Source organism: Pteropus medius, unplaced genomic scaffold (genome assembly GCF_902729225.1).
Source record: "Pteropus medius unplaced genomic scaffold, Ma_sr-lr_union100, whole genome shotgun sequence".
In the NCBI taxonomy this organism is placed as follows: Eukaryota; Metazoa; Chordata; class Mammalia; order Chiroptera; family Pteropodidae; genus Pteropus; species Pteropus medius.
The window spans coordinates 35,721,066-35,745,907 of NW_024349800.1; the positions used below are offsets into that span (position 1 = coordinate 35,721,066).

Sequence of the window (24,842 nt, forward strand, 5' to 3'; positions counted from 1 at the left end):
ATATGGGCCTAATACCAGATAGCACACATGCTGTTACTCAAGCCAGGACCTAAGGACAAGATGTGCACTGGGAAGTCACAAACCATTAAAATCAAAATATTACCTTCTTTGGCTTGATCTATACTGCGGTGTTCAGAGACATTCCTTAAAAGGGTAATATAATTTTCAGAACATTCTGTTAGAAACTGCTCCAGTGTTAGGTCCCAAGGACGAGATCCTAAACACTTCAGAGAATCAAAGCATCACTCTGGTATCCATCTGGCGTAAATAGAAGCATTAGGAGTGACAGCTACATGGCCTTCTACTGATGTCCCACTGCCTCTTGTCTCTTTTGTAGGAAAAACTTTGTTAATTACAGATAAGCACTTTCGTCCTTTACTGATGCACTACAGGTCTTCTGAGCCCCGCTTCTCAACAAATGGAAGGCGCTTGAACTTCAAAGCAAAACCGACACCTTCTAAACCTCTATAATTCTAGAATCAGGTGTAAATGCAGTCTCTTTATAGTTTAAAGGGGGTATATAATCAGCAGACAGCTGCAATGAAGCCTAAAAAGATTGTCTCAATTTCAAAATTAACGAAATCAGAGATGTTTAACTATAAGGCAGTCAGCTAATTGAGTCATAAGGTTAGAATAAAGAACATGACTTTTTATTAAAGTTTCTGACATAGGTAAAACTAGTAGTTATACTTCTACTAATCACAGAGATAAATTCTTTTGCTTTATGGAAAAACTAGTAAGGTAAAACTAGCAGTTACACAATGCCATCTTATTCTTTCCCTTCAAATTGAAGAGATTTAGGTTTTAGAGCAAAAGATCATTTTTTACACTTTTTAAATATATGCATAATAGATATTTAAATTACTTTATTTTTGAAAATTAATTAATTCTTTCTTTCAATCAGTATTTACTGAGTGCCTGCCATGAGCCAAGCACTGGGCTGGGTACCAGAGATACACCTGAAAACATAATGGTAAGGTCTCTGCCCTCGAGAGGCCCCCAGTAACAACTTAGCAATGATTCCGTGTATAAAATGGAGAGTGACAAATGTGATGAAAAGGGACACAGAGAATTTTTTCAGAAATCTCAATCACGAAAGGAGCCGCACTGGTTTTCAAAGTCTCAGGCAGCAGTTGATATCAATGTGGATTTCCTACAAGGTGACACAGTTGTGATCATCTACGTTGGTGGTACAATATGGCTACAACAGGTCTTATGGTTTATTGCAGCCATGCCCCATGCCAAGTGTGTGCGTGTCCCAGTTCTGTGGTCATAGCCAAGGTTATAAAATAGAATGGTGCATTTAGAGAAAAATAATTAAATGTTGATGAAACTTTTCTAGGTGTATTGCTACATTTCTACCAGGATGTAAAACATAAACTAAGTTTGTAATAACTATACTTCTATTAATTTTGGAGATAATTTTTTTTTTTTGCTTTATGAAAAAACTAAAACATTTTATAAGCATTGAAATAAAAATTCAAATAGAATTATGGCTGGTTTTATCCTGCTTCCAAGTAATTTTCTGAGCAAGAAACTTTATAGACTTATTCCCCATGAAGATTTAGAGATAAGCTTTCAACATTTTGACTAAGTCCCTCAATGAAACTCCACATTAAACCAACAGTATGTAAGAGAAGTACCGGCTGAATTTATATTTTAGTCAAGCCTTCAGCAGAAAAAAGGAAAACCCAATTGTGATCAGGAACTCTAGATTTCAGTTCTGCATTTCTACTAATGGGATAATATGCATGATGGATAGAAAGAAAAAATAACAACATTTACTGAGCACTTACTACATGCCAGGCACTGTGCTATGTATGCACTTCTCAAGGATCATTCAATATAGTATTCCCACACCACAAGGTGGTAGTGTTCAAATCTTCTTCCTTTATATGGTGTGACTTTTTTAAACATGCATATTTTTAATGAGACAGATGAAGAAAATAAGCCTGAGGAGTTAAGAAACTTACTGGTTAGTAGGTAGCTGAGCTGAGGCACAACCTGGGCAGTCTGACAATAGCTACACAGCTAAGAAATTAGTTTATCAGAAGAAAAGTGTTATAAAAAGAACTTTCTTAGCTTAAAAATTATTTTAAGTAAATCTGTCTTATATTAACTCATATACACAAATTACAAAATGTTCATTTTTCTAAACGTCACAGAGTTCTGAAAATGACTGGTGCTTTATCTGCCATTTCTTATCTGAGATAATTTCCAAAATATGATTCTGTGAGATAGGCAGATATTTTATGACAAGAAGCAACAAAGGCCAAGAGAAATTGTGATTTGACCAAGATGACGTGAGTAGTGGTCAAGTTTTCCAAGCTGGACGCAAGTCTGCTACCACCCCCTCCCTCCAACTCCCTAAAATCTCAAAAGATCTCATATGTTTATTTAAGGGCATCGCTTTCCCCTGAAAAAATGACAAAGTACCATATAACTTACAGCCTGTTATTTCACAGGTATAGTGACCTCCAATGTCATAAGACTAGTGCCTTAGTGTTCCCCAAGGCATTCATTTGTTCTGCATATTATCCATGGGTGTCTCCATTCACCACAGGAAGGCCATCATATTAATTATCTCCTTAGCTCTTTTTGAAAGCTACCTGGATGGATAGCTTTGTGCCCACACCACAAGAGATTAGACTCCACACCTACATCTCATCCATTCAAATATGATCATGAGTCAGTCCCCTTGAGTCTCTTCCCTCATTTAATGATTGAAGAAATAGCAATCCTATACCTATACCACTAGAGGTTCAGGTCGGTGAACTGAGACTATAATCACAGTCTATTTGAAAACATGATGCCATACTTTGAGTAGTTCTCCATTTCCAAAGCAGCATTCTTTCGTGGCTTTACTAAATAGCTTTAAGGTCATAAAAGCAATTACTTCTCTCTCTCTCTCTCACCTACCTCCCTACCATCTATCATATTCCTTCTTTGTCTTGGAACTCACTAGAAGCTACCCAAAGAACTTTGAAAACAACAAAAAAAATGCATGTTTTAAAAAAATCACACCATATAAAGGAAGAGGATTTGAACACTAAGTATGAAAACAAGATCGGGGAAACAAATGAAGGGGGAAAAAAGTAGAGATGTGTCCATTTGATTTTATCATTCCCAGGGCCCTGCATTCTGGATATTCAGGCAGAAAACACGATTTGTATTTTTTGTAGGAAATGTACTCTGAAACAATTTTAATCTATTTCCCATTTGCCTCAAGAATATTTGTTCATGGCAGCAGTGTTCACCGCAAGACAATTTGTGGATTATGGTCCTAACCTTACCCCCAAAGTTTGCCATGAAATATCTTGCTTTTATTATTATTTTTGCATCGCTCTAGTATATTGATAGTCTTTGGAAACCAATGACATCATTCTATTTATAGCTGTTTTTAGTAGTGATATTTCCATTTCTAAAATATAGTAATTCTCCATCTTTGAAAACGTCAAAGCCTAGAAAGCATAGCATTCCTATGCCTGATGTTAAATTAACACTGGCAGCGAAGTGCATTTTTTTTTTCTAAATGGGAAAGGGGTTAAAAGTTTCAGATATGGCATATCTAATTTTTTGCTTTTGATAAAATACCTAACTCTGTATTCTTTTAAATACAGGTATTTTCCAAAGGTCACATGACGCCACTTCACTTTTACGAAAGACCTACATTAGTACCTGCTTTTGCTAACTAAAAGGAATCTAAAGAGGATTTTCACTTTTACGATACGACAAAAAGCGTTCAGCGTTTACTTTGCAGGGAGCCATTACAGAGGCAGCGCGCCCCCTGAGCAGTGAGAGTGGCCCTCCAGCCTCCTTCCCTTGGAGGGAAACCGCATTCAGTTTCTCAGCTTCAAGCTGCCAGAGCTTTGAACTGTGTCTGTGAGCATCAGTGCTGTATCTTGACTTATTTTGTGCATTAGTTAGTAAGACGTGTCTTAATTATTTCTTTGCTTTACATCATTTTGGCTTATGAAAAGTTTCATAGGAACGCTCTACTTTTGGATAGTGGGAGAAACCTGGATCTAGTTGTACTTTTAGCATCTACAACAGCATATTTCATCTTAAAGTGCAAGCTTTTTAAGAGGCACTGTTTTAGAGTCACCTGTTTTTGCTACACAGCTGTGGCATGTTTAAAAATTATCATCCAAATGCATAACAAAGATATCTGATCTTACTACCAGGAAAGCATTTCAATTTAAACACACAGTTTGTTATATTTGAGATAAGTAGATAATGTATAAAGAGTCAGTGGTAAAATGTTAAAGGATGATGGGAAAACTCAGCTATCCAATTCCTATTACACTTCTACCTTTTCTGAAAAAGGCAGAATGAATACCGGCCGGAAGGAATTGATGGTCCAAAAGGATGAAGAGATTCTAGAAAAAACAGAGCTGCTATAAATATGCTCAAATACCTTGGCTTAATGTTTTCCAGAAAACTAAGAGTCCCCAAAGAAGGTCTCTGAAGGCTGAGTCATCAGAGGTGTTGAGCAAAATGGAAGGCATGCTGGAAGACTAGAGTCCTAGCTTTAAAAAGGAGCGGCAGGAGGTTCCACAAACTTCAGACCAATGAATGTGGCATAATCCTGGGCAACATTCCGGGGTGGATTACTAAAGATAGGGCTTGTGAGAATTTAGAAAAGAGAGTGGTAATCTCCGGGAACCAGCATGGGTTCACCAAGAATCTTATCTTTTTTCCTAGGACAAGACATACTAAACAGTATATTATGGAAATAGGTAGAACAATATAGTATTTAGGACATGCGATAAGATTTTCATCTTTTTGTCAGTAGAGAAATAAATAAAATTAAGTGGATTAACTCGTTAATTTATAACAAATATTGTTTCTGCTCTGTGTTAAGCACTCTGCTAGGCACGGAGGATAAAAGAGCAAACAAGAGAGACCACATGGTCTCTGTTCTGAGAGTTTCTCAAGAGGGAGAGTCAAAACCCCAAAACCCAAAGAAAACATTTGCAAGCTTTTGTAATAAAAACTGAAGAAAACAACGGCTGGGCAAAGATAGAGAATAATAAGGGGGAAATCTTCATATGGCATGATCAGGTCTTTCTGAGGAGGTGACATTCAAGCTTAGATATAAAAAATGAGCAGAATCAATTTTGCTATGTGGAAGAGTAGGAAGATGAGAATTTGGGGAGGGAGCAACATGTGCAAAGGCCCTGAAGTGGGAAAGACAATGAAGTGCTGGAGACATTGTGACAGGAGTAGTGAGAAAGACAGAGTAGTGCTAGATAAAATTGGAGAAACAGACGGAAACACTCCTCAGATGATTGGAGAATATAAATCAAGGAGATCCTAGTGGCCTGTTCTTTCAACACTTTTATCAATGGTCTAGAATCTATTTTTATCAGTTGTAACAATCTATTGTCATCTCGAGATGACAATAAAAGAAGACAAAGTGTCGAAAGAAATATTAACTCAGCTGACAAAAATTAGGATCCAACAAGTAAAGTGTAGTGGGTAAGAGCTTAGGTTCTGGTCTCAGACCTGTGTCTGAACTCTTCCTCTGACATTCACTCTCTGTGACTTTGGACAAGTTACTAAACCCCTCTAAGTCAGGTATCAAAGACAAGTAAAGGATTAGACCCAGGCAGCTCAGGTAAATCTTCCCTATTACATGATAATCTGTCGGTATGTACATGGTTTATTTGCTTGGCCAGGAAGCCATTCTGGCAGTTTTCTTCTGGGGTCATTTTAGGCATGTCACCCAGCCTCTGACAGAATTGTTTATAGATCAAACGTAGGCCCTTACAATTATTTTGTTCATGTCACCAATAAATTAAACTGCGTCTCACAATATATGTTTGAAGAATGAAAAAATTAGCATAGCCAAATTTTAAGAATGAATTTTGGCCTTCAAATTCTATTAATAGCATTAGGAAAGAAATTGCGAAAAGACAATATTTTAAAGATATAATTTACAAATTTATATCATTCAGTGTTGAAACTACTATAGCAAAGTATTTCTCTATTCTTGTAATGTCATTAAAATTCAATGCTATCTCAATTATATCCGAGGGCACCGAAAAATATTTATAAAATTAGGTGACAAAGCTTTTAATTATTCTAGTTTGATTTTTAAAAATATCTTAGAGTTTGAGAAAAGCACTATAAATTTAAAATAATTCATCCTAAAAAATAGGAAATAAAATATAAAATTAAGTTCATAATTGTATATATTTTAAGACAGATGAGAAAAAAACACTTCAGCAATTTACGTTGTTAAAAAAATACAATCTTGGGTTTCTCGTTAGAGATGCTTAGTAAATATCTAGAGAAATAAATGTCAGGCAGTAATACATTTCTAAATGTAATATTGACTTCTAAATAAAAATTCAATGCCGTTTTCACTTAATAAAATTAAGAAATGAGAAAAACCACAGCAGGTCCTCGAATTATTGTTTTGTTGTAAAGTTGATAAGATGCCATAGGACCATAACTCTTGTTTATATCAATTAGCCTATGGTAAAATCAGTTTCATTGTGTCACTTTGCTTAAGGTTGCAGAACCTATAGGTGACGTTATGTGACCACTTACTGTAACCAATCACAACAACATTTAGGGGATTAAATTCAACAACTGCCTCTTAAATCTTATTTCGCCACCATTTCTCAGCACTTTTGTCAAGTACAATTTTTTTTTTTTTGGTGTTTAGGTTCTACCTAATTTTCCTAATTTTTTTCTATGTAAATGTAGCTAGAAGTGGTGGCTTTTCTTATTTGATCAAATATTAGTCTTTGCATTAAAAAGGTACCTTTCAAATTATACTATCTATAGTTAGCTTTATTTAAAAACAAGACACCTATGGCCATGCCACCCTGAACAAGCCCAATCCCATCTGATCTCGGAAGCTAAGCAGGGTACGGCCTGGTTAGTACTTGGATGGGAGACCACCTAGGAAGACCAGGTGCTATAGGTGTAAAAAAATAAAAATAAAAAAATAAGAGATTGTAAGCTGACAAGGTCTTTGCAATCTGTGAGGTCAACCAAGGGTTGCCTCACTTAAAAAATAAAATAAAAATAAAATAAAAACAGTACACATATTCATGTTAAATAGGAGACACTAACTTGGCTTTCTTAGGAGTTGTTTAAATGAGAAACGATGCCATATTTAACGAGAAACCTCGCGTGCAAATTGCTTGCTTTTCCTTACCCAGAATTGTGCTTTTTTCTTCTGCACCTTCTCTCAGATGTACTCTTCAGTTTATTTCAGTGTTATCTGATCTAGGCAAATTTCACAGGGGTTCCTGCCTCCAATCTCCCCCCGTTATATTCCATTCTGCAGTTTCTGGCATAATTTCTAATTCTATCTTGCTTAAGAACCTAGATAAATTCAGACTCTTCAGTCTCTCATATTCAAATGCTACAATCAAGGGGTTCTTCTACCTCAGCCCTGCCCCTCTCCAGTTGCTGCATACCACTCTATTTCCCCACCTTGCTTCTCTACCATCTTCTGCTAAGTCAAATTCTTAGACATTCTTGTGATGAAACAAATCCAAGACATCAAATCACCCTGCCTCCACTTGGGTCATGTTTGTTTTTCCTTATCAAGCATGCAACCAGTTTTTCTTACTTTTTCCTTGGTCTATTTTCATATATTATTGTTATACATCTTTGTATTTGCCCGTGTCCTCACTAGTTTGTAAATCCATGAGGTGAGGGTTCTCATCTTCTAATGAAATTTTATTTCAAGAAACCATCTAGTGTCTGGGCCTTTGCAATCTCAGTTATTCTAAACATTGACTGACCTGCCTTAATGTCTGAAGTGATCTAAGAAAACAAGGTCCACACTGAATCAGATGAAGAGTAGAATTTGGAGCACATCTGAGTGTACCCTCTAAAAGTGCTTCGAGGCCTATGACTCTTCCCATCTCTGCATGTTACCATCGATCTATATCTGTATTTTAAAAACTTTGATCTTCTTAACTGTTAAAAATGCATGGAAATAGTGGAAGGGAATAAAATACACATTAATAGCAGTTACCTCTGGAAGATTACAAAGTGGGAGTTGGGAGGCAGAAGGTTGGGGTTGGTGACAGCAGAGGAGATAATATGGGCTTTTTAATTTGGTACTGACTCTTTATAATTTTCAGTACTTTCTAAATATTCCATAATGAACTTCCATTTCTTATAAAAATTTGTACTAAAAATACACAAGTAAACTTGACATGGAAAGCATGACAACCAAATTTGATGTGGATAGTTTTAAAATGAGAGCAAAGTTAGGCAAGTAGTTTGCTTAAAAAAAAAAAAAAGAGAATTCTGAATTAACATGCAAAGGTAAATGTTGCCGACTTCCCCCCAAAGAAATACTTAAACCCATGCAAAATTCCTAGCTGTTGCCATCCTGCCTTATAGTTTTAAATACTATCCATATAGTATCTCCCCATATTTTACTCCCCCATTTAACTTTATATTCATACTTCCAATTGCCTTTTCAATGTATCTATTGGGATAATTAATAGGAATCTCAAAACTCAGCATTTCCAAGGCAGGATTCAATTTACACCCTCAAATTTGCTCTTCTACCGGTTTTCTTGAATTCTCAGCTAATGACATTATCATCCTTGCTCAGGTCAAAACTGTTGTCATCTTTGATTTCTTCTTCACATCCAGTCCATCGCCAAATCCTGTCAAGCTTTACCACCAAAATACATCTAGAATCTGATTTCTCCCTACAACTACTACTCCAGTCCAGGTTCCCACCTCCTGTCACTCAGATGACTGCAACAGTCTCCCTTATTTTGCCCAAGTCATTCCCCCTACTTAAAAGCCTCCGAATGGCTTACCAACACTTTTAGAATAAAATCTAAATTCCTTACTATGGGCTCATAGCCCTAAGTGGTCAGGCCTTTGCAAAATGCTGTTTTCTTTGATCTTGGTGATAATTTTCTCACCATTCTAGGTCACTATTCCCCTAACGACCATATAAATGTCTATACCCCAGTGTGTATTCCTGTCACCTAAAATGGTGACTGGCACATGGGTCTTCAAAAAAATATATGAATGGCTGAAATGAGTCTAAATGTTCAATCAAGCTTCCTGGGCATGAAAACTCGTTCCAATTAATCCATACTTTGCAATGGCAACCCTTGTACCTGCTCCCCGCAAACCACCACCCATCTTCCACAAAAATCTCACCCTAAACCTCCTTAGGACATACCATTTAGAGAGTCTGTGTTCTGTATCAGCTGTTGAATATGAAAAAAAAACCCCTGAACCTCACTGATATGTAGTTTTCATGCACATACAACAAGCAGTATTGTCCCCTTTGGAAACTTTTCTCACCTTTAGGTCAGCCCTCTGTATTTTTATAGAATTTCATTTAGGTAAAACTGTATGGGATATAGAATAAGTGAACAACCTGGTGTGATGTGCCCTGTGTTAACACATTCTCAGAGATGGATATAGTTTCTGCATCTTTCCCAGACATCCTGATTCACTCATTAGCCTCTTTCCCTCTACCAAGAAGCAATTTTACAGCTTTGCTACAAAAATATGAGATCTAAAACCGCTATCAATAAAACTTACCAAATTAGTGTTTACTGCCAGGGAGCAAAAGCAGCTTTGGATAAAAATAAATTGCATCCAGATCTAAATGTCAAATACGGGGTTCATAAACTTCACATTTTGTTAAAATGAAGCTCAGAAGTGTCAATTTTTATGGTTCAAGTGATTATAAATCTTATATAAACTTTCTAATAGACCGTAAGAAAACATCAGTTTATGAGGTATGATTATTTGCGCTAAATTTTGTCTAAGAAATATAAATTTAATTATGACTCTTAATTTAACCAAGCTTTTTTTCAAAAAATTTTTTACTGTGTTTAACCAGAAAATACTGATGAATGCTTTCTTTTCATAAGGTGACTGTATTACAAACAAAACTAAAAGTAGCAAGATTAAACTTTAGGTGCAGATAATTAAATTAGAATGACACAAGGATAGTCTATATATATAGAATAAGGCCTCTAAATGATTTGAAATCAGATGGTAATATTATTGTCTAAAGTAATATTAACATCACAAATGTGTATATATACATATGTAGAGAGGGAATGATAAAGTGAAAAAATGAGAATGAATATGAATCAGAGTAACCTGTCTTTGAATTAATTCTTTCACTATGAAGATGTGTCTAAACTTCTAAAGTTTCCTGGTTTGTATTAAAAAGTTCTTCCAAAAGACCACAAAAACACAAATTTAGTTGACAGACTACAATGGGATCCAGAAAAAGACACAGTGAATATAGACTTAGGTGCAACTTCATGCTGGTGATTTTTCTTTTTTAAAACGTTAAGCCACTGATATTTTAAGAAAAAAATTTAAACCAAATGTTGCATATTAATATTACACACAAACTGAAACATAAGTGACTTTTAGCACAGTGTATACATGCTTACATAAACTCAAATATTTACACATTTAAAACAATTTCCATTTAACATATGAAAGTTCTGAAATACATAAAAGCATTGATACTTTCTATAAAACTACAATTAGAACATCAATTTGCTACAAGCATATAAAACATCAAGTGCTTTCATAGAGTTTCAAGTTACCTCTTTAAAACAAGATCTTGCTTGCAAATATATAGTCCTTCTCCAAAAAGCAGTATGGACTTTTTTTTCCCCCAAGAGGTTTACTTTCCAGGTACATTTTAAGCTCAAGAAAACGAACCCAACAATTATGCAGTATAATTATGTCATAACAACTTAATTGCACATAATGCTTTAAAGTAGGTTTGGATGAAGTTCTCAAACACTTTGGTATATGTTCTTCAGGGACTTCTATTAGAAATAACAGGAATTCTAAGTCCCTTCAATCCCCATTTTGTTTTAAAATGGACAAATCTTTGGTTAAAGTTCTACATTTTGGGCATTTATTATTCATCAAAATGGTCCCCAAACCAATAAATGGCACTGACTTCATTTAACTTGTTTCTGGTGCAGTGGGAGGCTATAGATACTCATTTATTATGACATGTCATCGATAGTTTCAATTTTTCACTTATAAGCAGAGAAATCAATAGGTTTAGTCAATATTTCTCTGTTCATTTTTTTTGTTATAATCTAAACTGTACAGTAATTTGCAGTAAGTATGGATACTGTTCCACAGTATATGTAATTATGATTGGAAAGATATACAGCATTAAATTTAGAGTTAGTTTACTCAGAATAAGTCAACAAAGGCTGTACAGTAATTCTGCATTGACTATAGTAGGTTGTCAAGTAATGCTTATTTAAAAACCCCAAACCATTCCATTTACAAGAGAAATTGTTGCAAATGTATAAAACAGCAGATATACAAGGAGAACACCAAACATACTTTATTAGCACAAAAAAGCAGCCATAACAAGGCACAGCAAGCAGAAACATATATTAGCAGTCAAAGGGTTAGTGTTGCATACAAATATAGCTTTTCTTTTTTGTAGCCTTGGCAGTAGCCATCGGGATGTAAAATAACTTTCTGTAGCAGCAGGTAAGGAAACTAAGGAGCACTCACCAGTGGTACAGAGCACATTAACGAAAGACACAAGAATGAATTCGACTACTTTAGTGCAAAATGTCTAGGACAGAACTATAAATTCAGTTCAATTCTAAGAAGCAAACACTAGAACTTGGCATTACTTCCAAAATAGCTCACTCAAGTAGTATTGCATACTATTCTAAGTGACAAAAAGGTGCTAAGTATAGTTATTTACAGATACAATGGTTGTACAGTACCTTTTAAATCTGCAATTTAGGTTTCAGATTTTCCATTAAAAATTAACTGCACTGAAATTCTATAAATTGTACTTAAGCAATTCAGCTATGAGAGTTTACAACAAAGAGATAAATACTGCCATCCAAATTATTACAGTTTAACAATAATCTCAACATCAGCAACCACTGTAGTTATTATCTGACTTGTCTGGGCATCTTCTAGTCTTATTTCCTCCATGGTTCACAAACTCATCATGGGCATAGGAAAAGATCCGATGTTAATGAATCAACGATTAAACTGCACATGTCGACTTTAAAAATCACACACAGGACTACACTGCAGTAGCTATTCCTAATGTGTTTTAAGTTAAAGCACTCATTAAAAAAATTAATACCTAAGGCTTTTAAATAAAAGTCTCCTACCAACTTTATACATCTGAAATTTTAAGAACTACTATTTAGAACACCTGGTTTACTTAACAGTACCTTTTGCAGAAGAGAAAAGGAGACTGACTATAAACTCTACCAACACTTAAGTGAACTGCACTATGCCCTTGTGGCCAGATAATTGCATTTTTCCCCCCAAAGGAAGGCAGTCTTTATTTTTTGGACTTCCAAAGCTTGATTTATAGTAACTACGAACACCACTACTTTTTGGAAGGTCATAGAAAAATTTTTAGAAAATATAATAATTTCAAACATTAGTCACACTGTTGAAATACTCATCCAATATTAACAATTTGTTCTTCAGTAAGAAATAGAATTCTTCATAGCAAATGCCCCAGAGTTGCCTCACTCAATTACTACAGCCATTAAAAACCAAATGGTTAGCTAAATTGGCAAAATGTTCCTGTAGTCTTACTGAACACGTGTAGTTCTATCCTGTTGTCCTAATAGGCACCAAGTTTTTCTGAGTAACAGCAGATCGCATCTGACAGATACTAACACTAAGCTTACATACTGTACTGAAAAAAACCTAACACTGATATGTGTGCTTGCTATAGGTGTACTGTCTGATGCATGTAAAAGCAGACCTAGTTAATGCCCTTTGGGACAAGGGAGTTTACTTTGCCTTGACTGGTTCTCGTTCTAACCAGCGAACTCTAACTTTTTGTTTATAATGATACTCTTTTAAAAAATCCTGTAACATTGATGGTAAAGGCAGCCCATCAATGCCATCGTATGTAGTGCATCTGCAGATTACTGCACGGCAGATATACTGCAGGCTAAAAGGGAAAGTCCTATTTAGTGAGATAGTAAGCAATGGTTCGAAAAACATGCAAGAACTGGGATCTTTATAGTGTTCCAAAAGTCCTGTTACAGTGGAGGAGTGAAATACACATGGGTCATGAGCATCGAAACTAAAGTTGTGATTCCATTGTTCAATTCGGGCATGCAGGGATCTGTTGTAGCGACGGAAGCTCACAGAGAAGAGGTAGTCCTCCTGCGCAGAGTCCCTGAGCAAAAATGTGCCTTCAGGTTTCCCTTCGAGAAGGGCTTCTGCTTCATAACGGTCCATCACTCCCCAGTAACAGGGATTACCTGTAATCTGAAGCAAATCGGGCACGAGGCAGTGTATGTAATCAATCTGTGTGTGGACTTTCCAAGCTCCCTGTCTGCTGACGTGGGCGTGGCTGTCTCCAGATACCTGACGTTGCTTCTGCCTACGTGACTGCAAACACAGGGTGGTTGTGTCCTCTTCTGAGTCACAATTAGCTTGTGGAATTGCAGAACTGTCTCCACTGATTTCAGTCATTCCAGGAGCTAACTTTGGTCCCAGTTTATACAACGGATTGACCTGTGCAGTGGCTTCAAATGTATGTATTTGTGCATTGGGAGGGGGGTCAACCCCTTCTTCAATACTAAGTCGTCTTCTCTCTCTCAGCCTATCTTCTTCGTCCTCTGTAGAAACCAAGGATGGATCAAATGTATCAAAAAATGTTGAATGTGGGCTCACAGGGGCTGTATGCTGTTTAATCAAATGCCATTTTTGGGCTAAATCTGAGCCAGCAGGAAAAGGGCATTTCTCAAGCATCAATTCAGAAAGGTGTATTTTTCTTTTATTAGAAAAGAGAGGCTTCGACTGCTTGTTGTAAGTTCTCATGGGAAAACACAAGCCCACAGTATCCTGCAACCTCTGTCTCAGAGAGCGACTTCCTACAGTTCTGCTGGACACGCTGTCCATATCATGTACAGAGCTGACGCCATAGCGCCTCTCTCTCCTTTGAAGTCCACTTCGAGTTCTACCGAACTTTTTATCAGTATCCAGTGAACTCTGTGTCTTTGTAGAACAGGAATGTTTCTTCTTCCCACCCCATGGAGCATGTCGAGAGTAGGAATCTCTTCTTGTAAGTCTTGTTCCTGGGGTGACACACGAATCATTATCTTTTTCAATGCTTATTTCAACAATCTGAGGAATTTCAGTAGCACAGTTTTGGTTTCTCCTTGAAGAATTCTTTGAAGGGCTTAATCCCAGTTGTAAGGCAATGTTTTCTCTTAAGGGACTACTTTGTTGCTGAGGAGCGGAGTCTTCCATACTGCTGTTTTTCTCTCTCACGGGCAAACATCTGCCAGAGTTCATGTCCACATTTTCACTACGGCTTCCTCCCTCATGACTGAAGAAATTCTGACACCTGTATTTGAAGTTATTCCACATTTTCCCCACTTTATCCATTGATTATAAGATCTAAAGACAAAACAGGAAAAGGAGAAAAATAAGTTAAAGTGGCATGTGGAAATAGAAAAGACAGCACCCACTCCTTCTCAATGGAAATGTCAGCGATGCTGGTCAAGAATTCGCCTTACACTGCAGTGCTAAGGTGATAAGGCGAACATTCTGTCCGGTAGTCTTAAGGTCACCAGGCCCTTTTGTGGCTCTGCACCATTATTCAGCTAGTCCTCACTTACCATTTCCTTTTAGATAGAATATTCAGAACTCAGGGGAAAGGAAATAAACCCTCTCAATTAAACTCCGGTTTCTTTTTACCATGTATCAACCTAATTTCATTAGGACATTGATTGTCTCCTTACTTTGAATAATTTAGGCACACTCTCAAGTATTAAAAGGAAAAATAGATTCTGTATTGTTGAAACATAGCTGTATTCAACTTCTCAAAAGTTATAATGAGGACATTTGTATAACATTAAAACTAATTCAAAAACCCGTAAGTAGCAATCTTCCCAATTTCATTTACCAAACTGCTACTCCACTCATCTAGCAATCTAAAGCTTCCAGGTCAACCACTTGTCAAAATTCCCTATCTTCCCTCCCCACCCTACAATGTATCAAATTTTATCCATGATTTTGAAGCAGTTTGAGTAGAAAGGACAATAGGAGGAAAGAATATAATATTCAAGTTTAAATGGAAAGGTGTCTTCAAGCTTCTCAATTCTTAATTCTAGAAGAGCTTCGAGTTATAGGAAAAAAATTATGATACTGTAATAATAAACAAAACAAAAACAAAAACATGCAATTTGACATCTTTATTCTTGTTCCTATAAAAATTTTAAGCAGTTTAAGGCACTTTACAAATAAATTATTTTAAGATTACAACATTGACAGGTACAGTCTCTTTCAATAACCTAAAAGCCAACGTTAGAAGAAATGGAAAAACCTGAACTTAAAATTCGACTGGTTTTGTCACATGACAGCAGAAATTTTAAAAAGATGTCTTTTTCTATTTTGCCATTTAATCAATACGGCACTCCTTTTCCCCAGAATTTTTTGTTCATGATTATTATCTCATTATTTACTATTCTTTACAGTTTAGAATCTAATACAGATTCTAAGCTATTTGAGTATTTTTTCTTAATAGTAATGAGTCATTGATCCTTCCATAATTCTGACTAATCCTCTTTATCATAAATACTTGTATTTTCGAGAAGCTGACTAAGGTTAAGATAACAACAAAGAATAAACTTTCTTAAACTCAATGATATATCTTCCCTTTCGTTTCTTACAGAAAGAGCTCGTGGACTAACAATGCTCTTGGACTAATGACAATGAAAACAGAGATTTTATGTTTCTGAAATCATGAAAGGTACTTTCAGATTACTCTTTATTAAAAGCATATAGTTAGGTACATAAGAGTTTGCATGGTAGGTGGTACATGCTCTAATAAAATCTATTAGATGGAACTGTTAAATTTTGTTAAACTTTATCAGAACATTTTCCCTCCTTCTCCTTGCAAAAATCTTTTTTGTAGGCTTTCTTTGAGGCTTATACCATTTGAACTGAATATGCTTTTTATCCTTTTTTTTTTTTTTAACAGCAAGATTTCTGTTCTTTGCTCACAGTCCTGTTATATACAGGACTAATTCTTGCCTCATTCTTGATGACTACAAAATCCTTGTAGATGTACTCTTCCAATAACCTAGGCCCCTCCTAGCCTAGTTTCATTCTCATTTATTTTTAAGTTGTTTATTTTTACCTAATTCATACATTTATGGTTTCAAAGGTCAAACATTACTACACAGCTTATGACAAAAAATAGCACTGTCTGCTACATCCTTTCCATCCTTGATGCCCAGAGAATCAAGCAAAATTATTTTAAATTCTTTCAGCTGTTTCTGCTGGTATTTCCTCATTTCTAGGTAATATGTTCATATTGTTATTGGTTGTGAAATTTCTAGGTTGGAAATAATTTACTCTCAGAATTTTGAGGGCATTACTCTAGTGGGGCTGTTGAAATGCCCAATATCTTACCACTTTTTAGTTTTATATGACCTGTTTTTATTTCATGAAAAAGCATAGCTGCTTCTCTTTATCCTTAGCGTGGGCCTTTTTCACATTTATTGTGCTGGGCCTCTTCAATGTCCTTCCCACTGCCCTCTTCCTTCTCTCTTGAAAGTCCTTTTTATTAGATACTAGACCTCTTAGTTCCTCTTTTGATTATCGTATATTTTCTTTTCAATATTGCATTTCTTTTCCTCTTCTACTGTTTGGTAGATTTCTTTGGCATCACTTTCTAACACTCCTATTGCATTTAAATTTTTCTTATCATAGTTTTAATCTCCAAGACCATTTTCTTGTTCTCTGTTCTTTTTAATAGCTATTTTAACTTCTTGGATGTAATATCTCATTTCTCTAAGGATACAAAATTTTAAAATAGCTTTTTTTCTTTTAACATTTCAAATATTTTTATCTGTTTCTTCTCAGTACCTTTTTCTCAAGTTTTTAAATCTCTGGTTTTTTATTATTATTTTTTTTTTATTTTAGAGGCTTTCCACAAGTGTTTGATGATCCCTGGGTATCCATCAGCATTAACAGACTAATCGGAAGCTCCTTCTGCTTGGGTAGATCTAAAAGACAGAAGTAAAAGGACACTGCTCTGCAGTGGGGTATGAATGGTCTTAAATAAACTACCTGCCATAATTTCATCACCATTTCTCTTTATTTTTGTCATGTATACAAGAGGCCTACAGAATCCTAAGAGAGACCATCTAGAGCAGTGTCTCTTAAACTATCCGTAATGAAGAGCCAGTTTCTTTTTAGTTTTGCAGACTGACTTTTTGGTGAAATATAATAAGAATAAATTACTGGAAAAATGAAATGTAAAAAAAGACATGAAATGCAAGTGTCGATTTTCTATTAGATTGAACGAACATAAAAAAACTGTCAAATTGCTATAAAATATTTTAAATGCTTATTATGTTTAATTTCTATACCTAACTTGTCACAGACTGCTAATGAACTGTATAGACTGGCACCAATTCATGGCCAATAGTTTGAGTAGCTCTGGTTTAGAGCTGTGCTATCCAATATATGTGGTTACTGAGCCCCTGAAATGTGGCTAGTGTCACATATTGAAATGATATAACTGGGTAAATATATTATTAAAATTAATTTCATCTGCTTCCTTTTACTTTTTCAATGTGGTTACTAAAAAACTTGAAATTACATATATGGTTCAAACTATATTTCTTTTGGACAATGCTGATCTAGAGCAGGGGTCAGGAAAATATAGCCTGAAGACCAAATATGGCTTGTGGCCTATTTCTGTATGAATTCTAGCTAAGAATGGTTTTTACATTTTTAAAGGGATTTTAAAAAAAAGCCCACAATGAACATTGACAGAGACCACATGTAGTCTGCGAAGCCTAAAATATTCTCCACCTGGCCCTTTACAGAAAAAGTTTGCTGACCCTGGTCTAGTGTGTTAAGATTATAAACCAAACCACTGTAGACACTAGAAGAGTAATATTCAAGAGGTCCAGAAGTCTCTCTTCTCCATGTTTATAATGTATATTTTGTAGCTATCTAAAGATATTTCTTTCACAAGCAAATTATATCAGAAAAATGTGTTTTAGAAAGCAACCAAATTTAAAAGCACTTATCTCTTTATACAGTTGTTTATAAATTAAACAAGTGAGACATGCAGAAAACATTTGCACTTGCCAGGTTATAGATGGCAGTTTCTAACACTAAACCTTTGGGTTCAGTTTTATAGATAGAACATGAAATTTAGTAATTTCTCTATTCCTAATCTGAATACTGTTGATAGATTAAATTGTGACAAAATATTCTAATTTAAAGAAAGACTATTATGCTTCCAAACCTTTTGGGGATAGAAAGTGGAATTTTTTCTTGATGTGAGAAATGCTATGTGGGCGGCTGTAATACTGGGAATTAAAAAATTCTGATGATTCATAAAAGAGTCCACATAAGAATCAGGAAGGCATTTCAACTATCTTAATACTTACAATGTCAGTTTTGAGGTTCTTTTGTTTTGTTGTTCAACTTTTAAAAAACCCTGAGACCTAAATTACAACTCAATTACTTTACGGTTTTATATAAAGTTACACACGGCTAAAAATGTGTTAAATTTCAATTGTATGGATTCTAAAAAGAAAGTTCATCATCCATTACAATCTTCCACATTTCTATGCCTGCATAGCTTTCCTTAAATATTCCAAAACAAATTTCTAAAAACTCATTCCTTCCCCAAGGACAATCATAATTTTAAACTGGTTTTATAATGCTGTTGTAAGTTAAACAGCTTTTGTTGAAACACAGTATTTAATAGGATAAGCTATAAATTAGAACTATAAAAAATTAGAGGTCAAATTCCATTACTAGAAAAATTTACATATATAAAAAAATTAAAGACTACAGTCAATGGCCCTCTTCCTGCCAAGTTGTATCTATTACAAAATTTCCACAAAACAACTGAAATTGTTTCCAGGAATTCATTTCAATGAGATTTAATTCACACTTTATTAGAAAAAAAAATTGAGTTCGACAAGTTTTAAGACTACATGGCATGCCACAGTGGATAAAGAGGAAGAATGTGACTCAACTCAAATCCCTCCTTTACTGTTTAGTCTAGCTAGACTACTTAGTCATAATAATACCTTTCCAACAGAAATTCCTTCAGTTACAGTAACAAAAATTGGGACACATGGATTGATGAAAGTATTTCTGTGCCAAATTCTGGTACAAGAGGCAGTTTAGGAGATTCAACTTTTGATTAATATTTTGGTGACATTTCAATAATTTTTAGAAAAAGATAACATGTTTAATATTAAGACTGGCCCAGAAATCCAGGGCTGCATGGCTGTCATAGCTATACATAGGTATAGTCCCCCTTAAAAAATCTGAGAACCATCTGGGTTTTAAAAAAATTATTTATTTTTTGTTATTTACATACTTTTTTGTGACTAACTGGATTCCTATTTAATTTTTATACTGCTATTTAATATTATGTTCAATCATATAAAATTACTGTTTTGTAGGCAATAAATGGTCATATAATTCAACCTCAGAGTTCAACTATTACAATATACATAATATGTTCATATAGTAGATCATGTGCATTCAAAAAATGTGGAGCCCACTTATCTAATATACCTGGATACTTCCATTCCCACCGGTTGAGTTATATTTTCACTGGGTTAGTTATGTTAGCTTCCAAATCTGTTCATGCCACTTGCACTTATTTTAATTATGTGATTTAATTAAGTATTCGTTAACCTAATGAAATGTGGGAGAGCAAGGAAGACTGAGTTGAATGACTTCAAAATATTTAATAAAAGTGATATACTTACACTGTTGAATTAGGTATAGGCAAGAAAATAGTTTAAAAAATTAGAAAAAATATTGGAAAGATCTATAAATGTTCTAAACTCAGAATGCATCAGAAGAGTCTAAATTCCTGTACTATTTAAAAACTCAAACTGGAAATCTTAAGTGATACATTATGGGTATAGTTTCTGCAAGATAAACAATATGGAACTGCAACAAGTGGACCTACTGTCAAAGACAAGGCCTTGGGCCCTTAATTGAAAGACTGACAAATGAATGTGCAATCTTATTTTTAGAGTAAAATATTTAAGGTGTGCATCCTTTTTATGATTTCGTACTTTATTAGACTTTGTAGACTGCTGGTCCTGAATGAATCAGATAAGAGGTCTTCCTTAATAATCATTTAATTAAAATGTGTAGTACTGCCAGGAGGGAGTAGTACAAAGTTTTAATGGTAACAGGGAGACATGATCTAGTTTAAGGGATGGTAAGTAAGAAAGATTTCTCTCTAAGGAGGTGATAATTCAAAATTTCGTCTTGAAGGACGAGTAAGAATGAATTAGGACAGTGTTCTGTAGGCAGGGGGAACAACATTTGCAAAGGTCCTGAAGCAATATTGACCATGGCATAAATAATGGCTAACGTTAACACTGACTAATGAGTGAGGGGAAGAGTGCCAAGATGAAGTTGAAGAGGTAGGCTTTGCAATCCATAAGACAACAAGAACGAACACTGACACTGAACTGAAGACTACTGCAGGGATCCAAGTAAGAGCTGGACTAGGGTGGTGACAGTAGAGATGGATTTGAACTATTTAGGAGACAAATCTACAGGAGTAATGATTGATTAATAGGGAATGAAGAAAAGGGAGATGTCAAAAATGACTGCCAAGTTTCCGGCTTGCTGAAATAAGTGGATAGAAGTGCTATTTCAGAGACAGGAAACACAATAGATAGCGCAGTTTGGGCAAGTAAAGAGTTGAAGGGAGTTAATGAATTCAATTTAGAAAATATTACAGTTAAGACTGTCATTGAGACATCTAAGCGAAGCCTCATTAGTCCCTTAGTGTATATTCATATAATGGATTACTATACAGCAGGGATGATAGTTTCTTATGTCTATACATATGAAACTCCAAAACATAATTCTAGAGAAATAATGCCGAAGATATATACATTATGAATTCATTTATCTTTTAAACAGGCAAATATCCAAATATATTGTTTAGTTATACATATATATATACGCACATATATGTTACACACATGCGCGCGCGGGCACACACACACACACACACACACACATAAATAAAAATATAAAAAGCAGGGAAATGGTTACCTATTTGAGGGAGGGGTATAGAATTAGGGAGCGGTACCCAGGAGGCTTCTGAAACACTGGTAATTTTCTGTTTCTTAGCCTGGGTAATGGGTACATGGTTTGTACTTATTAAGTAGTCTTTGGACTGCATTTACATCTTATGCATTCTTTCCTGTACATGATACACTGCAAAATAAAAACTTTTAAATTATACAGGCCACATTTTGACCACAATGGGAATAACCAAATATTATTCCACTGGGAAAATAAAAAGCTCTCATAACTCTTAGGTAAAAGAGGAATTCAAAACTGAAAATTGCAGACTATTTAGAAAATAGCATTATTAATATTTTGCAAATTTTTCTTCTGAATGTCAATTTGGCAATATTTATCAAAATACGTTGACTCTTTAACATGCTATCACACATTCTAGACTAGACAGTTAACCTAAAGTGGGCAACGTTAAAAAATAACCGAAACAAAAACCAACAACCAGAACAAAACACTGAACAGGTTTCTCTAATTTAGTACAGAGGTCAGCAAACTTTTTCTGAAAAGGACCATATAGTAAGTAAATATCTTGGGCTTTGCAGCCATGGGTTCTCTGTGGCACCTACTGAACTCCACCACTGTAGTCTGAAGGCAACCATAGGTAATATATAAATGAATAAGCATAACTGTATGCCAAGAAAACTATTTAAGGTCAGCGAAATTCAAATTTCATATAATTTCCACTTGTCACAGAATATTCTGATTTTTTTTCAACCATTTAAAAATGTAAAATCTATTATTAGCTCAGAGGTTACACAAAAACCTCTGAGCTAATAATGGTGGCAAGCCAGATTTGACATATGGGCCATAGTTTGCTAACCTCTGATGTAGTATATCATAAATGATATTACATTTACTAATGTTTATTCCATGGAACAATTTAGGGAAACAATACTCTTAAGAAGATAATCTTGAGTGCATAATGACAAAGGTATGTGGATGGTCGGTTCCTAGAGCATAACAGTGAAAAAATGACAAACTATTTCCTATAAAAATAAAATACACACATATTATATGAAAAGTAAAACATTACATAAACATACCAAAAAAAGTCTAACCCTTGGCTGAAATCTCACCTTCCAGAGATAAACCCTGTTACTGTTTTTGGTGAACATCCTTCTGTGCATTCGCTTTTATGAAAAAAGCTGTATGTAATCTTCTCGTATAATTTTAAAAAGTCTCTTTCATGTCTGTGACTATATTCCTTTGTCATTTTTTGAACAGTATTGTTTTTTTTTCTTTTTTTAGTTAGCTATATCAGAGATAAGATCAGACTAGTAAAAGAAAATCTCTGGCAGTTATATTTTTAAAATTGATAAATAAATTCAAGAGTACCTGAAGAAACCAATAAAACAGAAAAATCTATGGGAAGCTGAAAAAAAGAGAAGAATAATGATGATAATGATGGCTGTGATGACAATTTACATTACTGAATGCTAACCATGTGCCAGGCACTAATATAAGCATTTTACTTTTCCCAACAACTCTATGAGTAAAAATCATCTCAATTTTATAGATACAGAAACTGATACAACTGAAAGATTAATAATAACCTGGACTTAAGTTTCTTCATTATTAATCTATTCAGGTTTTCTACCTCTTCTCGAGTCAATTTTGGGACTGTATATGAACAACTCTAGGTCTGAGTAGTGTCATTAATAAGCTCTTTAAAACCTCAAGCAATACATCATTTCTATATTTTTTCAATTATTGTAGAGCATAAAAATGAAGAAACTGATATTAAAATCTGACAAAGATAGCACACGCCACACTCAAAAAAAAAAATTAGTGGCTTGTTCCATTTTATTGTAATGTGTGAAATAATATTCTGACCAAAAGAATCCAAGGCAAAAGCTTTATTCACAGGCCTACTGTGAATGTTTTGATGTTTACACTCCATGCCTATCTGTTATATGAAAGTCATCGCCCTTTGTGTAGGCTTGAACACCACTTAGAAATGTTCTGTTATTACTATAACTAGTGGATGGCATTACTAAGTTCTACTCCTTTTCTAGACTATTACTTTTAATTACATGGTCAGCTGAGAATGTGTTTGAAACTACATGCCTAATTCAAGAGATGAAGTTTAAGAAGTTCTTATATTTATTTCTGCATATCAAGAAAAATATAGCAGTCCATTTTTAAAAAGAAAAAAGAGAACATAAAATCAAATTAAGTCACAGTCTTATGTAATATCCCCCCCAAAATGACGATTTAAGGGCTGTTTCTTGTTCTAATAAAAAACAAGCATCTAAAATTTGCATGTTTCTTAAATTTTACTCACATAGTGTCATGTATGAGGGTGCTCCAGGCTGTCAAAATACCATTCTTAAACCCAAATCACTTGCAGAGACACTGCCTGCACTTTGCTTAGGGTACAAGCAAGAGACAGTCAATGGGGGTGGTGGGAAGAGAGCAGGTTGAATTCCAGCTTTATCAGTTAAGAATACTGTAAACTTGAATGTATTCCTTCACATTTCTAAACCTAAATTGGTCTCTTGGTAAAATTAACAATACCTATGCTCATGGGTTAGATATGGGGATTAAAAACCGTATCTATAAAGCTTTTGGCTTATAGGAGACACTCAACGGCGGTTTTAAAAACGTTATCAGTATTATCTAGCATAAAGCTTTAGTTTTTCTTTCTTTTAAAAATAATTTTCTCTTGGAGGAGGGAGGGGAGGGGGAGAAAATAAAAAAAATAAAATGTTAAAAAATTATGTATATATAGTATGAAAAAAATAATAAACTGGCATTTAAAGAAAAAAATAATTCTCTCTTTCCTTTCTTCTGGGTCATGCTACAAATGTCAATATTATCCTATGTACAATATCTGCCAGACTGAAGGTTATATTAATAACCTTCCTAGGAGACACTATGGGGATTTCAATGTTCCTTAGCATTTGAAGCTACGGCTCATCTGCAACCTAAACTAAGCATAGCTAATCTGTATAGTACTGGGCAAGGCCTGGGAACATAGTCCTTGCTTCATTTTTTTTTTTTTCTGCTTCAAAATTCCTTTTCAGTATATAAAACACTGTCACAATTTAAATTTTACCATATAGATATTGCACACTAGAGAAGCATAAAATCCTAATAAGTTACGCTTCATTTTCTATGGAGCAAGTATTTTTTGTAATATATTAACAAATATACCATTCACTGAAACGTTTCTTATCTGGCCGGAATTACTGGCAGACTGGCTTGGAACACAAAGAACATGTGCTTTGGCTTCAGAGAACCCTAGTCAAATTCAAGCACTCATTAGCTGTGTGAAATCTAAGTCTCAGCCATTCCATCTAAAAACAGGACAAATCATCCCTTTTACAAGAGTTTTTTAAGAGGACAACATGACTTAAGGTAAGTACAGCTGAGTATATAATAGTGGCTCAAAAATGGTAGCTTCTGTTTTACAACCAATTCAAGGCAGGAAAGGGTGCTAGTAGAAAAAAGCAAAGCTGTTTTATGTCTAGGGAGAGATTACTGGTGAGTGAGACCTGCCTTTATCTCCCACCTCAAGGGAGGCTACTTCAGTTAGGCAAATCAAGCAACTTTACTAAGCACTGCAACTGTATATGATTAGTACTGTAGGCACTGCCTCTATGGATCATGCTTTGTAGAATACAGGGCATCAAACCCTCCCACGAATCTCCCTCAACACCAAAAAGCAGCTACAAATAACAACAAAACAACACAACTCTCAGTTGAGGAAGTTAGTGGATCAA

The 24,842-nt window shown here is 34.9% G+C and overlaps 1 protein-coding gene and 1 pseudogene across 8 annotated transcripts in view; one reads left to right on the plus strand and one right to left on the minus strand.

The window, feature by feature from the left end:
- Positions 1-6,821: 6,821 nt before the first annotated feature.
- On the plus strand, positions 6,822-6,940 carry LOC120622156 (uncharacterized; annotated as a pseudogene).
- Positions 6,941-10,223: 3,283 nt separating this feature from the next.
- Positions 10,224-24,842, minus strand: part of SOCS5 (suppressor of cytokine signaling 5) — a 49,602-nt gene continuing 34,983 nt past the window's right edge. For all 8 annotated transcript variants that reach the window (XM_039887240.1, XM_039887244.1, XM_039887236.1 and 5 more), the window contains one exon: positions 10,224-14,412. In XM_039887240.1, the coding sequence (XP_039743174.1) occupies positions 12,790-14,400 (1,611 nt within the window). In that variant the 5' untranslated portion in view covers positions 14,401-14,412 and the 3' untranslated portion in view covers positions 10,224-12,789. The remainder of the gene's footprint in view (positions 14,413-24,842) is intronic.